Below are 16,757 nucleotides of genomic sequence, written 5' to 3' on the forward strand. Positions count from 1 at the left end.
TTTGTTGGTAGGCTATTTATTACGGCATCAATTTTAGAACTCATTATTAGTCTCTTCAGGGATTCAGTTTCTTCTTGGTTCAAGATTGGGAGGGTGTATGTGTCCAGGAATTTATCCATTTCTTCTAGATTTTCTGGTTTATGTGCATAGAGGTGTTTATCATATTCTCTGATGGTTGTTTGTATTTCTGTGGGTTCAGTGGTAATATCCCCCTTATCATTTCTGATTGTCTTTATTTGAATATTCTGTCTTCTTTATTATTCTAGCTACAGTTTATCTATTTTATTAATTTTTGCAGAAAACCTGCTCGTGGATTAATTGATCTTTTGAATGGTTTTTCATGTCTCTACCTCCTTAAGTTCAGCTCCAATTTTGGTCATTTCTTGTCTTCTGCTAGCTTTGGGATATGTTTGCTCTTGGTTCTCTAGTTATTTTAATTGTGATGTTAGGTTGTTAACTTGAGTTCTAACTTTTTGATGGGGGCACAATAAATGCTATAAATTTCTCCCTTAACACTGCTTTAGCTGTGTCCGCAAGATTCTGGTACGTTGTATTTTTGTTCGCATTAGTTTCAAAGAACTTCTTGATTTCTGCCTTAATTTCATTATTTACCCAAATCCCATTCAGGGGCATGTTATTCAATTTCCATGTAATGTATGGTTTTGAGTGAATCTCTTAGTCTTGAGTTCTAATTTGATTGCAATGTGGTCCAAGTGATTGTCTGTTATGATTTCAGTTCTGCATTTGCTAAGGAGTGTTTTACTTCCAATTATGTGATCAATTTTAGAGTAAGTACCATGTGGCAATTAGAAAAATGTATATTCTCTTGTTTGGGGGTGGAGAGTTCTATAGATATTAGGTTCATTTGTTCCAATGTTGAGTTCAGGTCCTGAATATCTTTGTTAATTTTCTGTCTTGCTGATCTGTCTTATATTGTCAGTGGGATGTTAAAGTCTCCCACTATTATTGTGTGGGAGTCTAAGTCTCTTTGAAGGTCTCTAAGAACTTGCTTTATGAATCTGAGTGCTTCTGTATTGGATGCAATACTATATTTAGGATAGTTAGACCTTCTTGTTGAATTGAACCCTTTGCCATTGTGTAATGTCCTTCCTGGGTTTTGTTGTTGTTTTTCTTTGTTGGTTTAAAGTCTGTTTGTCAGAAACTAGGATTGCAACTTCTGCTTTTTTCTGTATTCCATTTGCTTGGTAGCTTTTCCTCCATCCCTTTATTTTGAGTCTACATGTGTCATTGCTCAATGCTTTATCTTTCTTCATATGGATTTGAGTTACTATCTAGTGTCCATTCATTTCAACCTGAATGAGTTCCATTTGTGTTTATTGTAGAGAATGTATAATATCAAACTCTCTGTTTTTGTTTATCTGGCAGTATCTTAATTTCCTCTTTATTTTTGAAGTGTAGTTTTGTTGGGTAGAGAAGTTCTTGAGAGTCTTTTTTGTTCATCACTTTAATTATGTTGTACCACCTTCCTCTGGCTCCTGTGATTTTTGGTGAAAATTAGCTGTTAACCTTTTTGAAGATCCTTTGAATGTGATAAACCTTTTCTCTCTTGCTGTCTTCAACATTTTCTCTATGTCTTTGGCTTTTAATGGTTAGATTATGATGTACCTATGTGTGGCTCTCTTTGAGTTTATCCTACTTAATGTTCATTGAGCCTGTGGATGCATAGTTAAATTGGGGAATATTTTGACCATTATTTCTTCAAATAGCCTTTCTATACCTCTTTTCTTCTCCTGGGACTCCTGTTATTTGTATGTTGGTACACTTGACAGTGTTGCAAGGAGATCTGGACTCTTCATTTTTCTTCATTTTTTTTTTTCATTCTTCATACTGGATAATCTCAGTTGATCTATCTTTATGTTTGCTGATTTTTCCTCTGCCGACTCAAATCTGGTGTTGGGTAAATTTTTCATTTCAGTTAATGTACTTTTAGATTTTAGAATTTCTATTTGGTTCTTGATTTGTTTTATAATTTCTATCTCTTTATTACATTTCATATTTGGTGAGACATCATTCTCATAATTTTCTTTATTTCTTTGGGTATGGTTTAGTTCTTGGAACATATTTAAAAGAGCTAATTTAAAAGTCTTTGTGTAGTAAGTCCAACATTTGGACTTCTTCAGGAATAATTTCTATTGATTGCTTTATTTCCTGGGCATGGGACATAATGTTTGTTTCTTTGCATGCCTCACACATAATTTTCTTGAAAACTAAGCATTTTATTAATGATGTAGCAATTCCAGAAATTAGATTACCCCTCCTCCCCAGTGCTCATTGTTGTTTAATAATTTTTCAGAATTAAATTTTTAAAGTCTGTATCCTTTGTTATATGTGGCCACTGAAGCCACTACTTGGTTAACTTCGTGGTGAGCTAATGATTGAACAGAGATTTCCTTAGATGCCTAGAACTAAGCATCCTAGTTTTTGCTGAAAAACTCTGCATGCGTATGTTGGGCATACCTTCAATACTTAGCCAGGCAGATGAAAATATCTTCTTAGTCTTTACTTCCTGCATGCAGAGCCATGAAGTCAGAGAGAGATGAGATCTTAGGATCTTCTCAGGTCTTCTAAGCATGCTCTCAGCCCTGTAGTTTGTTAGATTCTCAGGAAAATGACAGCTTTTCAAGGCCCTCTATAGACATCTAATTCCCCATCTAACATGGTTAAACTATTGTTAAACAATTGCTAATATTTGTTTTTGAAAAAAAGAAACCCAGAAGAAAAGGCTATTAGCCCTTGGTGAGCTGTAAGTCAGAGCAAACAAAGATTAGCCTTCTGAGTAGGGTTTTCTAGGGAACCTTCATATCGGGCAAATAATGACAGTTCTCTGGAAGTGGCGTTTAAAAGGAGCTACAACCCTATATTGCCCCCTTTCGGTGGCTAACAAGCTACTGTTTTGTTGTTGTTGTTTGTTTTTTATTTTACTTCAAGTTCTGGGATACATGTGCAGAACATGCAGGTTCGTTACATAGGAATACATGTGCCATGGTGGTTTGCTGCACCTATCAACCTGTCATCTAGGTTTTAAGCCCTGAATGCATTAGGTATTTGTCTTAATGCTTTCCCTTCCCTTGGCCCTCATCCCTTGACAGACCCCAGCATGTGATGTTCCCCTCCCTGTGTCCATGTGTTCTCATTGTTCAGCCCCACTTATGAGTGAGAACATGTGGTTTTTGGTTTTCTGTTCCTGTGTTAGTTTGCTGAGAATGATGGGTTCCAGCTTAATCCATGTCCCTGCAAAGGACACGAACTCATCCTTTTTAATGACTGCATAGTATTCCATGGTGTATATGTGCCATATTTTCTTTATCCAGACTATCATTGTTGGGCATTTGGGTTGGTTCTAAGTCTTTGCTATTGTAAATAGTACTGCAATAAACATACCTGTGCATGTGTCTTTATTATAGAATGATTTATAATTCTTTGGGTATATACCCAGTAATGGGATTGCTGGGTCAAATAGTATTTCTGGTTCTAGATCCTTGAGGAATTGCCACACTTCTTCCAGAATGATTGAACTAATTTACACTCCCACCAACAGTGTAAAAGTATTTCTATTTCTCCACATCCTCTCCAGCATCTGTTGTTTTGGGACTTTTTAATAATCACTATCGTAAATGGTGTGAGATGGTATCTCATGGTGGTTTTGATTTGCATTTTTCTAATGACCAGTGATGATGAGCTTTTTTTCATATGTTTTTTGGCCACATAAATGTCTTCTTTTGAGACATGTCTGTTCATATCCTTCACCAATTTTTGATGGGGTTGTTTTTTTCTTGTAAATTTGTTTAAGTCCCTTGTAGATTCTAGATATTAGACATTTGTCAGATGGGTAGATTGTGAAAATTTTCTCCAATTCTGTAGGTTGCCTGTTCACTCTGATGATAGTTTCTTTTTCTGTGCAGAAGCTCGTTAGTTTGATTAACTCCCATTTGTCAGTTTTGGCTTTTGTTGCAGTTGCTTTTGGTGTTTTAGTCATGAAGTCTTTGCCCATGCCTATGTACTGAATGGTACTGCCTGGGTTTTCTTCTAGGGTTTTTATGGTTTGGGGTTTTACATTTAAGTCTTTAATCCATCATGAGTTAATTTTTGTATAAGATGTAAGGAAGGGGTCCATTTTCTGTTTTCTGCATATAGCTAGCCAGTTTTTCCAACACTATTTATTAAATAGGGAATTCTTTCCACATTGCTTCTTTTTGTCAGGTTTGTTGAAGATCAGATGGTTGTAGATGTGTGGTGTTATTTCTGAGGTTTCTGTTCTGTTTCATTGGTCTATATATCTGTTTTGGTACCAGTACCAGGCTGTTTTGGTTACTGTAGCCTTGTAATATAGTTTGATGTCAGGTGGCATGATGCCTCCAGCTACATTATTTTTGCTAAGGATTGTCTTGGCTATATGGGCTCTTTTTTGGTTCCGTATGAAATTTAAAGTAGTTTTTTCTAATTCTGTGAAGAAAATCAATGGTAGCTTGATGGTGCAGGCCATGAATGTAAACTGTCGGTTTCTAAGACTGCCACAGAGCTGGATAAGATGGAAATAGGGAAAGTTAAAATGCCACAAAACTTGCTGTTCTGAGTAAATTCAGCCACTTTTCTTTAAAGACACCCTGGACTGCTGCAAGTCTTTGGTTAATTTCCCAGATCCTGAAAAAGTTAATTTTTGCCATTTTTGCAAGAATTCTTACTGCTTTTATGGAGAAAAGGACTTTTGGAGGCCCTTTCTCTGCCATTCCCATTGACATACTATTTTTTCTATTTTTAATCCTTATGTGAAAACTTTACTTAGGTGTACCATTTGTAAATCACTTTTTAGGAATTTCAGTTGGAGAGTCTTTGTATTTTATTAGGAAAAGTCAACTTTTGAATATATTGTGTGCACAGGTATAGTCAACCTATTGTTTTGGTTCTGGAATTTGGCAGGCCCAAATGAAATCCTGATATTGTTACCTACAATTAGTGTGACTTTGGGCACCTTATTTAAATTCCCTGAGTTTATTTTACCATTTATGAAAAGGCAGTATTAGGACATGAACTTTATGACTTCATTTTACATTTTCTATTTATTATGTTTTCTTATTTTTTAATTTTTAAATTATTTTTAGATTAATCTTTATTCCACCCTTACCTCTAGTAGTCTGAAGTTTCTACTTCCTATTTCTGTTTTATTATAGGTTACTATAAAAAAACATACTGAAGGCTCTATTTGAGTACATAAAATTAATTTCAAGACATTATTTAAGACAAGCAATAAAACTATTTAAATTGTTATTATAGGTGGGCACAGTGGTTCACACCTGTAATCCCAGCACTTCGGGAGGCCGAGGAGGGCAGATCATGAGGTCAGGAGATCGAGACCATCCTGGCTAACACAGTGAAACCCAATCTCTACTAAAGATACAAAACCTTAGCTGGATGTGTTGGCACACACCTGTAGTCCCAGCTACTCAGGAGGCTGAGGCAGGAGAATCACTGAAACCCAGGAAGCAGAGGTTGCAGTGAGCCGAGATCACACCGTTGCATTCCAGCCTGGGCAACAGAGTGAGACTCCATCTCAAAAAATAACATTGTTATTATATACTTTTGTATCTCTATTTTGGGAAAAAGACTTAGGGTAATAATTGCTACTATTTATTGAGTGCACATAGGTACGTTTCACTTGTTGATTAATCTTCACAACTCTAGAAAAAAGAGCTTCGATAAATGTCTTTTGATAAATGATGAAATAAACTCAGAATTTAAATAAGATTCCCAAAGTCACATAGATGATAAGTAACAATATCAGGATTACAACTGGGTCTGCGAAGTTCCAAAACTAAAGCTACACTGATTTTCAAATGCTTGTCTCTTTCCATGAGGGTAAAAACTTAAGAGTACAATTAGTTGGGAGGGGCATGCATATTTATAATAACAAATAACAAAAGTTTTCTTTCTCACCCTGTTAGCTAAAAAATTTTTAAATGTAGAGGAGAAAAAGAAAACATAATGATAGATGAAAGCTAGAAGTGTGGAAACAGCTACGGAATAGCCTGGAAGGAAGGGACAGCTGGGGGAGGATGAGAAGGAAGTCAGAGACACAGAGAAAGTCAACCTATGTTGACTGAAGGGAACAGATGGGAGATGAGCAAAGACAAAAGGGGCCATGTGGGTAGGTGTCATCAGTTAGAAGGCAAGTAGCTGGAATTTGATCAATAGACAAGAATTTATTTACTGGACTTCTGGGCACTGTGGGAGATACAAAAGAATGTAGAGTTATTTTGGGAATAATAATGATGCAGAGAAGACAGATGGCTTGAACTGGGGCATTAATGCTAAAGGAAAAAGCTAGAGACAGAAGGCAGAAAGAAAGAAGTTAAGGCAAACCCCACATGAGCCAGCTTTCATATGAATCTGGAATTTTTGTGGGAATGGAAAAACTAAGTTAGAAAAAAAACCTGTATTTGCTATTGAATCAAAGGTAAAGGATTTATAGATGGAAGAAAAAAGATGCCAAATCACCTACCCTTTCCATTTCTACTTTTGAGAAGGTTATTAGAGATTTATTAAAAACATACTCACACAGGCATATACATTACAGACAATCATCCTCCCAAGTGTAAATATGTCCATTTAGCTAAAACTGGGTAGGGCCTCATGGACATCACTAAGACTAAGTGGGACCACCTTAAAAGGATCTAGGAAGTCTTTTTGTCTTGAAGGAAGTTACAGACAAAACTTAAAAGGGGCCTCAGCAAAAAAAAAAAAAAAAAAGAAAAAGAAAAAAACTATCATCAGAGTGAACAGACAACCTACAGAATGGGAGAAAATGTTTGCAATCTATGTATCTGACAAAGGTCTAACATCCAGCATCTACAAGAAATTTAAACAAATTTACAAGAAAAAACTACAATCCCATTAAAAAGCGGGCAAAGGACATGAACAAATACTTCTCAAAAGAAAATATACATGTGGCCAATAAATATATTTTTAAAAGCTCAACATCACTGATCATTAGAGAAATGAAAATCAAATCCACAGTGAGATACCATCTCACACCAGTCTGAATGGCTATTATTAAAAAGTCAAAAAACAACAGATACTAGTGAGGTTGTGGAGAAAACAAAACACTTTTACACAGTTGGTGGGAGTGTTAATTAGCTCAATGATTGTGGAAGACAGTGTGGTGATTCCTCAGATACATACAGGGAGAAATACCACTTGACCCAGCAATCCCAATACTGGGTATACCCCAGAGGAATATAAACAATTATATTATAAAGATACACACATGCATATGTTCACTGCAGCACTCACTATTCACAGTAGCAAAGACACGGAATCAACCTAAATGACCATCAATGATAGACTGGATAGAGAACATATGGTATATGGAATACTATGTAGCCATAAAAGGAAATGAAATCATATCCTTTGCAGGGACATGGTTGGAGCTGGAAGCCATTATCCTCAGCAAACTAATACAGGAACATTAAACCAAATAAGTGGGATCTGAATGATGAGAACACGTGGACATATGGCGAGGAACAAGATGCACAGGGTCCTGGCAGAGGGTGTGGGCTGGGAGGAGGGAGAGCATCAGGAAGAATAGCTATGGATGCTGGACTTAATACCCAGGTAAAGGGATAATCTGTGCAGCTAACCACCATAGCACACATTTACCTATACAAACCTACACAACCTGTACTTGTATCCATAAACTTAAAAGCTGGAAATCACACACACAAAAATGCTTGAGGACATTTAACAACATAATGAAGATGAATCTCCATTTCTTGAAGTGAAAGTGAATCAGTGTTAGTTTGTGCTAGCAGACATGGAAACCAGTTCAAAGCCATGAGGATGAAATTAACTTTTTGGGTTGTGCTCTAGCATATTAAATATAATAGACTTTCATGTGTGCACTTATTTATTCTAAATTATCTATTGAATGCCTACTCCAACAAAAATATTAGCTACTATGAGTCTTCCTATATACTAGACTCCTATATACTTAAAGTGATGAGGATCCCAACTACACTGATTTGATATTTATAAATTATATAAATGTACTGAATTATCACAAATACCCCAAAATGTGTATACTTATTATGTACCAATTTAAAAAATTAAGTTTAAAACATTTGAGGGGAAGTGGTGAGAAGGCAGTCGCATTCTCCAGAGAGCCCTGGGCCCAGTGCATCAGAGGCTGTAGCAGGGAGACAGTTTGCACATAATTACCTTGGCTAGTTATTTCACTCATTCCTTTGTTCGTCCAATACACATACACATGCCAGGCAGCCACGGCCTTGATAGGATCAAAATTTCAAGAGCCAAACCCAAAGTAATTGTGGATGGCTTTTGAATGGCCTGGCTGATCTGGAAACTGACTTCGGGTGTGACATTGGTGGGGACCTCATTAGAGATTTCTGAAACACCAGTCAAGTACTAACTGAAGAATGCCAGTAGTGAGTGCCCTGAAGGACCCCATCCAGGGTATCTCGAGTGATCAGGGATGGGCCTAAGGGTATAAATTCCCCAAGCTTCTGAGTACTGGGATAGTTCACCAAGCCTTGGATGGACAGACGCAACTTAACTGCTACCTCGAGACAAAGGGGCTCTGCAGAAGTTAATTTGTGTCTGTCCATCTGAAACAGAGCTACACTTTCTTATATACCCAACAGAGGCTAGCATCTAGGGGGATGTAAGTTAAAAAGTCCCAATTATATATACCCAAGAGGAACTTAACAGACCCCCTAGATTACAGAGAGACACTTCCTCACTTGGGATAGAGATTTAAAGACTTGAGTCATATATGTCTGTATGTAAATGAATATGTTTATATAGTAAATGGAAGCTGTCATTTTATTCTTGCCCCCAGTCAGTTCTGTGGCCATGAATAAGCTACTTCCTTGCCCTGGATCTCAGCTTTCTCATTTAAAACATAAAAGACCAGGCATGGTGGTTCACACCTGTAATCCCAGCACTTTGGGAGGCTGAGGCAGGTGGATCACCTGAGGTCAGGAGTTCGAGACCAGCCTGACTAATATGGTGAAACCCTGTCTCTGCTAAAACTACAAAACTTAGCTGGATGTGGTGGCAGCACCTGTAGGCCCAGCTACTCGGGAGACTGAGACAGGAGAATCGCTTGAACCCAGGAGGTGGAGGTTATAGTGAGCCAAGACTGTGCCACTGCACTCAAGCCTGGGTAGCAGAGAGAGACTGCATCTCAAAAAATAATAATAAAAGTAAATAAAACAGAAAAACTTGGGTCAGATAATTTCTAAGGTCCCTACCAGCTATCACATTGTATTCAGATTCCAGATACTCACTGGAGATTATAAAATTATGTGTCAACTTATAATTTTGTGGTGTATAAGATATAACATCAGACTTTCTTCTTCTTAGGAATTGTCGTGTGAAAATGACCCAACAAATGCAAAGTTTACATCTCTGTCAGTCAAAAAAGCATAGTGCTCCCTCATCTCCCAACGCAGCCAAACGCCTGTACAGGAATCTCTCTGAGAAATTGAAGGGAAGCCACTCTTCCTTCGATGAGGCCTATTTTAGGACAAGAACTGATCGGCTAAGTCTCAGGAAGACCTCGGTGGTAACAAAACTGTTTTTATTCTTGTGTCAGTTTGATTTGTTCAGTTATGTTTGGGTTTAAGGATATTCTGAGATGATTCACGTTTATTTCAGAAGCGGATGCTTGTAATTTTATAAATGCTAGAATAGAGTCAGGTAAGGCAATAACTGTACATATTTATGTTGTTAGACAATATCTGAGTGATTGTGAGCTGTTTCACTTTCTTCTTGTTTCTTTTTCTTTTCTCTTAATTTTTATTTCCCTACTACACACACACACACACCCCACAAAAAAAAAAAAAAAAAAAAAACCTTCAAAAAATAGCAGTTTGACAAAGATGAAGTCTCAGGCTAAATGGGCTTTCTGTGAATTCCAGTGTTCATTCAAATAATAATATTAATATTATTACTTATTTCAAATGTATACCACACATTCTTTCCAAAGGCATTCAAAATAGAATCCAAAGAATGCACATGTATTATATAATAGATAAAAGAAAGAGAGAGAAGAAGGAAGGAAAGTAAAGGAAAAAATGTAAAAAAAAAAAAAGAAAAAACTAGAAAAAGAAAATATTGGGTATAAGAATAAAAATAGATATATGAAAAAACCCATGCAAATATAGTACCTGTACCTGAAAATTATCATAACATTCGTCTCTGAGTTCCCAGGAAGTCAAAGCAGAAAAAGAAACACAATTGGTTATAGCATCCCATCTGCTGATAACTAAAAACGTCTCCAAAATGAATATTCGCCTGTTGCTCAGTCCTCTGGACCTTGTAGATGTCATAGTGAGTTATGTAATAGAGAATGGCATAAAGAGTGGAACTGATGATGTTACAGACATTCTCATATAATAGTTTCTTAGAATGGCCCTCAGTAAAAGCTGAGACCATAATATTAACATGCTCAGCAAGGGTATTTTTGCAGGGAGTAATGGCACCATTTGTTTGCTCTTAAAACAGAAATGAGTCCTAGCCTTTCCAGATAGAAGCATGCCAAAGTTTGCCAACAAAAGCTTGGCGGAGGAAATGACTTAAGAGTGAGAGTAAATATGGCACATGAGAAATTAGGAATGCTAGGAGTCAAAAACAAATACACAACTGTGGACAGGGTAACATTTTAACTTTGAACTCATTTGTTTTCTGATATGTTTTCTCATTTCAACCTCATCTTTTGGGAGGACTTGGCTGTAGGTAAATTGTGGCCTAAGCATCAGAGGCTCTTCGGTTTAGCAGATTGTGGATAAAACACTTTACTATTTCGCAGATTGTCTTGCAGCAAAGAAAACTGTACACCAAAATAGCTTTATTCCCTGGGTCCCCATTGTCAAAACAACCATTTACATAATAGCTTTATATTTTCCTCAAATTTCAATTTTGTGTTATGTACTCAGCTAAAGCTGACTTTGATAGGAAGAATTGATTTTTAATGAGACTAAAAATAAAACCTGACCACCTGAACATTTGGTCACTGGAGATCTTCCATGTTAATCAGGTGACCCCTATGCAGGTCAAAACCAATGGTATTTCAACTCTTTTAAAGACCAAGCAACTCTTGGCAAAGATACCAGATACATGTGTGAATAATGCATATGTTGGTCTTCTCCCATGTGCTAAGAAATATTTGCCTAAAAGAATTCCAGAGCTCTTCTCCTTTGTTTGCTATTAATCCTCTGAAAGAACTTTTGAAAGGAACCATATTTTCTTAAGGTATTTTTTTCTATAAGTGAACTGTATTCTATAAATATTCAACTCTGATTCCATGAGGCACAAAACCAATTTGCCATCCAGCCACTGAAACCCTCCCTGAACACTACCACTTGAACCCCTCACCTCAGTGCTCAGAATCTATCAGTCTACAGGCAGCATGGAGCTAGTAGATATTTGGAAAGAAGGAAGTAACATGTAACATGTATATTTTAGGGAGATTATTCTTGTGTTAGCATAGAGCAAGAGCTAGGGGAGACCAAGACTAGCAGCAGACAGGTCATTGCCATGATCCAGACGAGGGATGACAATGTAGAAGCCTGGGGATGGAGAGGGAGGCGATGCATTTGAGAAAAACAGAGAACGTACACTCTCAAGGCCAAGCTAGCCATAACTAATACTACCCGTGCTAACACTATCTATGCCAGCATTTCTCAAACTGTGTTCTGTAGAATACTATCCCAGGAGTAGTCAAAGCAAATGCAACAAAACACCTGTTAAAATTATTAAAGACACTGAGGAAGCCTACAGGGAAAAAATGGGGTAACTTGGTTTAATCTAATGTTAATCACATTGATTTGGCCACATACTATTTTCTTCATAGAACATCTCTTAATGACTTTTTTTTTTTTTTTTGAGATGGAGCCTCCCTCTGTTGCCCAGGCTAGAGTTCAGTGGTGTGATCTCAGCTGACTGTAACCTCCACCTCCTGGGTTCAAGTGATTCTCCTGCCTCAGCCTCCAGAGTACCTGGGATTACAGGCACCCACCACCACACTCGGCTAATTTTTGTATTTTTAGTAGAGACAGGGTTTTGCTATGTTGGCTAGGCTGGTTTTGAACTCCTCACCTCAAGTGACCTGCCCACGTCGGCCTCTCAAAGTTCTGGGATTACAGGCATGAGCCACCATACCCAGCCAAATGAACTATTAGAGTATTATTCAGAAGACTGGTTTGAGAAAAGCTGAGTTTTGCTCTTACCTACAGCCTACCCAGGCTACCCTGTATTGTCTCAGTGCCTCTATTCAATGTCCATTAGAAATGAGTGAGGGGAAGTCCAACAGAGTGTTTACTTTGGAGGCCTTGGGATAAATTGCAGTTATACCACTTATAAGTGGACATGCAGTCCCTGAAACAGTCTCTAAACTTCAAACTAGCTAAGCTACAAAGACCCACTGGTTTAAGAAATTGTGCTAATCTACTTTTGCTACTCTCCTAGAATTTCCAGGGCAATGAAGCCATGTTTGAGGCAGTCGAACAGCAGGACATGGATGCTGTGCAGATCCTCCTATATCAGTACACACCAGAAGAACTAGACCTCAACACACCCAACAGCGAGGGCTTGACACCCCTGGATATTGCCATCATGACCAACAATGTGCCCATTGCAAGGATTCTTCTGAGAACAGGGGCCCGAGAAAGTCCACACTGTAAGTAACCTAAGAACAAACAAACGTACTATTAAAGCCAGACTCCAGTCTAATGCCACCAAAGTAGCCACTGCTGACTTTCAGAGCAGGCATGGTTGACTAAGCATTGGCCCTGATATCCTTTGGATGTTTTCATGGACTTTCATGCAAACGTGGACAGCATTTATCAGTCTAAGCGTCAAGTTGCCTTCTAAATAGAATATGCTGAACGGTATTGAAAAGGAACCCCCAAAGAACTTCTTTCTAGGAATTTTATCATAAGCTTTAAAATACATAAGATACTCCAAGTGAGGATATAGAATAGGAGTTATACATAGAAGAATGAGCATTTGCATGTTTCTGTTTCGTATTCACAATCAATATGGTGGTTTCATTCATCCACTCATTCATTCAATAAACACTGAGTGTGGGGCACTGTTCTAGGTGCTAGGAAAGTAACAGCAAACAAGACAAAAATCCCTATTCTCATAGAACTTATATGCTTGTTGAGAAGACTTCCAATAAGCAAGTACATAGATAAAATACAAACTCAAATAGTGATAAATGCTATGAAGAAAATAAAATGAATGAATGGCTAGAGATTGACAGGGAAGGGACTATCTTAAATACAGTTGGTACGCATTGACCAATCTCTCACAATCCTGACCCCCTCTGTCTTTGGTAACTATTGTACTTTCTGCTTCTATGATATCAACTTTTTATAAAACTCCACATATAGGCAAGGTCTTGCCATGTTTGTCTTTCTTCGCTTGGCTTATACAACATTTTCTTTATCTATCTGTTGATAGACACTTACGTTGATTCCACATCTTAGCTATTGTGAATAGTGCCACAATAAACATGAGGATGCATATATCTCTTCAACATACTGATTTAATTTCCTTTGGATATGTACCCAGTAGTGGGATTGCGGCATCATATAGTAGTTCTCTTTTTAATTTTGACAATTAGGAAGTTGGAATGTCTGGTGTTTACCGCACAGTAAGGTGATAATGGAATGGTTAACAGTTAGGTATTGTATATTACAAAGTAGCTAGAAAAGAGGCTTTTGAATGCTCTAACCACAAAGAAATGATAAATACATGAGGTGATGGATACACTAAATACCCTAATTTAATGATTATACAAATATCTATATAAAAACATCAAATTGTACTCCATAAATATGGGCAGTTACAATATGTCAGTTAAAAATGAATATATAAATAGGATAGAGCAAGAAAAGCCTCTCTGATGGGGCGATATTTGAGTTGAATTCTAGATGATATAAAGGAATGAGTGATGAGAAGGTGTGGGGGTCAAATTCTCAGCAGAGCGAATGGCAAATATTAAGATGCTGAGGCAGACAGGGATAAGACTGACATATTGGAAGAACTAAAAACTCATTGTGGCCAAAGCAAAGTAACAAGAGGGAGAATGTTGGTTGAGGGAGAAGTCACGGGGACCAGATTATGCAGGACCCTGAGGCCATGGTCAGTGTTCAACTTTAACTGTAGAGTACGATGGGAAGGCAGTGGAGCAGTCTAGGAAGGCACATGAACTATTCTGCTTTACATTAGAAGATCACTGCAGTGCTCTATGGAAAAGAGACAGTGTGAGGCAATTGTGAAATTGAGACCAGTTACAAGGCCATTTTAGTGGCCCAGGAGACAGACTAGTTGCTGGGACTAACATCACAGTGATGTTGAGTAGTGGCAGAATTCTGGATATATTTCTAACAGCTTTATTGAGATACAATTCACATACCATAAAATTGACCCATTTGAAGCAAACAATTCAATGGTTTTTCATATATGCACAAGAGTTGTGCGCCATCACCACTGTCGATTTTAGAGCTTCATTACCATGAAAGGAACCCCATACCCCCTATTGTCACTCCCCAACCTCTCCAACTCTTCTCAGTCCTTGACAACCATTAATCTACCTTCCATTTCTATAGATTTGCCTATTCTAGACATTTCATGTAATAGAATTACATAAAAGACGGCCTTTTGTGACTGGCTTCTTTCTGGCTGTATTGTGAAGTAGAACTGATAGTAGCTGGGGAAGAAAGCTGCACTGGGGTCAATGGCAGGCCCCACCCAGGAGTGGGTGGGATGATATCATGCAGCACTCACCCTGTGTCAGGCACTTTTCTGAGCACTTTTCATGTATTGACTCCTTTAATCCTCACAGCAATGTTATGAAATAGGCACTCACATTCCGCTTAGTGAAAACTCTCTGACCCGATGACCACAATGGCCGTGAGCCACTGTTTTTAACGTTTCCTAAAAGAAAAAAGTAAACTCATCTAACTGTTAGTTTCGCTAATACTGATTCACTTACTTCCAAGTGGCGAGACCCAGAAGGCTGAAAGAGAAGCAAGTAAATATATAATTAGAGGTTACATCTCTGCTCCTACATTTCATAAACCACCACCACCCAAAGACTAGGTACAGAAGCAGATCCTTGTATCAGAAAATTCCTTATTTTAAAAATGCTAAGCTCACCACATCCATGTCAGAGACAGTGAAGATCTGGGTTCAGCAGGATTTGAGCTCTTCCAAAGAGCTCTATAGTCAAAGTGCTACTCCTTTTTAGTAGAACTGGAGGATTCACAAGGATGGTAAATGATGGATGGAAGAAATGGAAATGGCATCTTTCCTGCCTTCCAATTTATTCTGCAACAACATCTGTCCCAAAGATACAGTGAGAGAAGGGTGGAGAGAGAATCAGAGGGCCTGAACATGGAGAACGCAGACTGAGCCCCATTCTACAGGAACAAGGAGACCATTCATCCAGATGTTGCCATGGCCATCCTGCACTGGGCTGGTTGAAACATTAGTCCTTCTTACTTACCTGAGACACTACAAAGAACTCTGCATTTTCTGTGATAACAGTAAGACTCCCAACCTCCCAAAGCCCTCTGTGCGTAATTAAACCTCTATAAAAGAACTCAAGTACTAAATATCTAGTTAAACCAAAAGCAAATTTGTTCAAGAGATCCCTGGTTTTCCTCCTCATTCTCTCTGGGATGATAACCATGTTACCATCACAACGTTGTAAAGGACAAATGATGGGAGATAAACCCAGGTTTCAGCCTCCAGGAAACATGACACCTAAGTCATGTTGGCCACCTGAGAAGTCAAAGAGAAACTACCACATATAGACTTACATGTGTAAAAATGGCTATTAAATGTTGATTATCTATGAAGTCTCGCATATATCATCTCTGGTTTTCACACCAACCCTACAGGATAAGATTATTAACTCCATTTTGAAGATGAGGAAGTTGTGATTCTGAGAAGTTAACTGACTGGCCCCAGGTCACACATCCAGCAAATGAATAGGGATGTCAGGGACTCGGTCTCTAATCTGTAGGATGCCAACACCTGGAATCTTTCCACGCAACCTCACTGCCTTTCCATACAACCAATATGGAGGGGTGTGGCCTCTGGGCCCCTGTATTTTTCCCTTCCTACTGTTTGCTAAAGCCAAATGATGTATTTCTTTTTTCCGTTCTGTGACTAAGGTGTCAGTCTTTTTGGAGAGGGGCAGGATAGAAAAACATAGTGTTTTCAAGGATTTTTAATTCACTTTATATATCAAATACAAAAGAAGCAGAAATGCTTCTGTACATGAGTATGAGCTAGCCCAAGAGAAAAACCCGTCTGCCAGCCAGAACCAGATAGGCAAACACCTGCTTTAAACTGTTCCCCAGAAGCCAAAGAGGCAGAATATATAAGAGAAGAAAAATAATGATGAGGCCTGACGCTCTTAGAGCATTTTACACTTCCAAAAATGCTTTTGTCTATATCATCTCCCTTGATTCTCAAGACTGGCTTGTGAGGTAGAAGTTGTTTTTTCATTTTTATCAGTGAAGAAACTTTAAAGGTCAGACAGTTTTTTTAAAGGTCAGATAGTTCTCCCAACACAACAAAGTTAATAGGTGGTGGAGTCAGGATTTGAACCCGTTCTGTATTAATTCCCTTGGTGTTTGTGAGAAAGCTTTGGCACACTTACCGTCACACATTAGATGCTCGATTCTTCCCTACTTTCGCTC

The 16,757-nt window shown here is 38.1% G+C and overlaps 1 protein-coding gene across 2 annotated transcripts in view; it reads left to right on the forward strand.

Annotated features, from left to right (window-relative positions):
- The window catches only part of ANKFN1 (ankyrin repeat and fibronectin type III domain containing 1), a 380,611-nt gene that overhangs the window by 203,442 nt on the left and 160,412 nt on the right, over positions 1–16,757 (forward strand). For both annotated transcript variants that reach the window (XM_032280102.1, XM_032280101.1), the window contains exons 4-5: positions 9,400–9,601; positions 12,505–12,715. In XM_032280102.1, coding sequence (XP_032135993.1) covers positions 9,416–9,601; positions 12,505–12,715 — 397 coding nt within the window. In that variant the 5' untranslated portion in view covers positions 9,400–9,415. The remainder of the gene's footprint in view (positions 1–9,399; positions 9,602–12,504; positions 12,716–16,757) is intronic.

Source organism: Sapajus apella, unplaced genomic scaffold (assembly GCF_009761245.1).
Source record: "Sapajus apella isolate SASKATOON/1434 unplaced genomic scaffold, GSC_monkey_1.0 scaffold12, whole genome shotgun sequence".
Taxonomy (NCBI): Eukaryota; Metazoa; Chordata; class Mammalia; order Primates; family Cebidae; genus Sapajus; species Sapajus apella.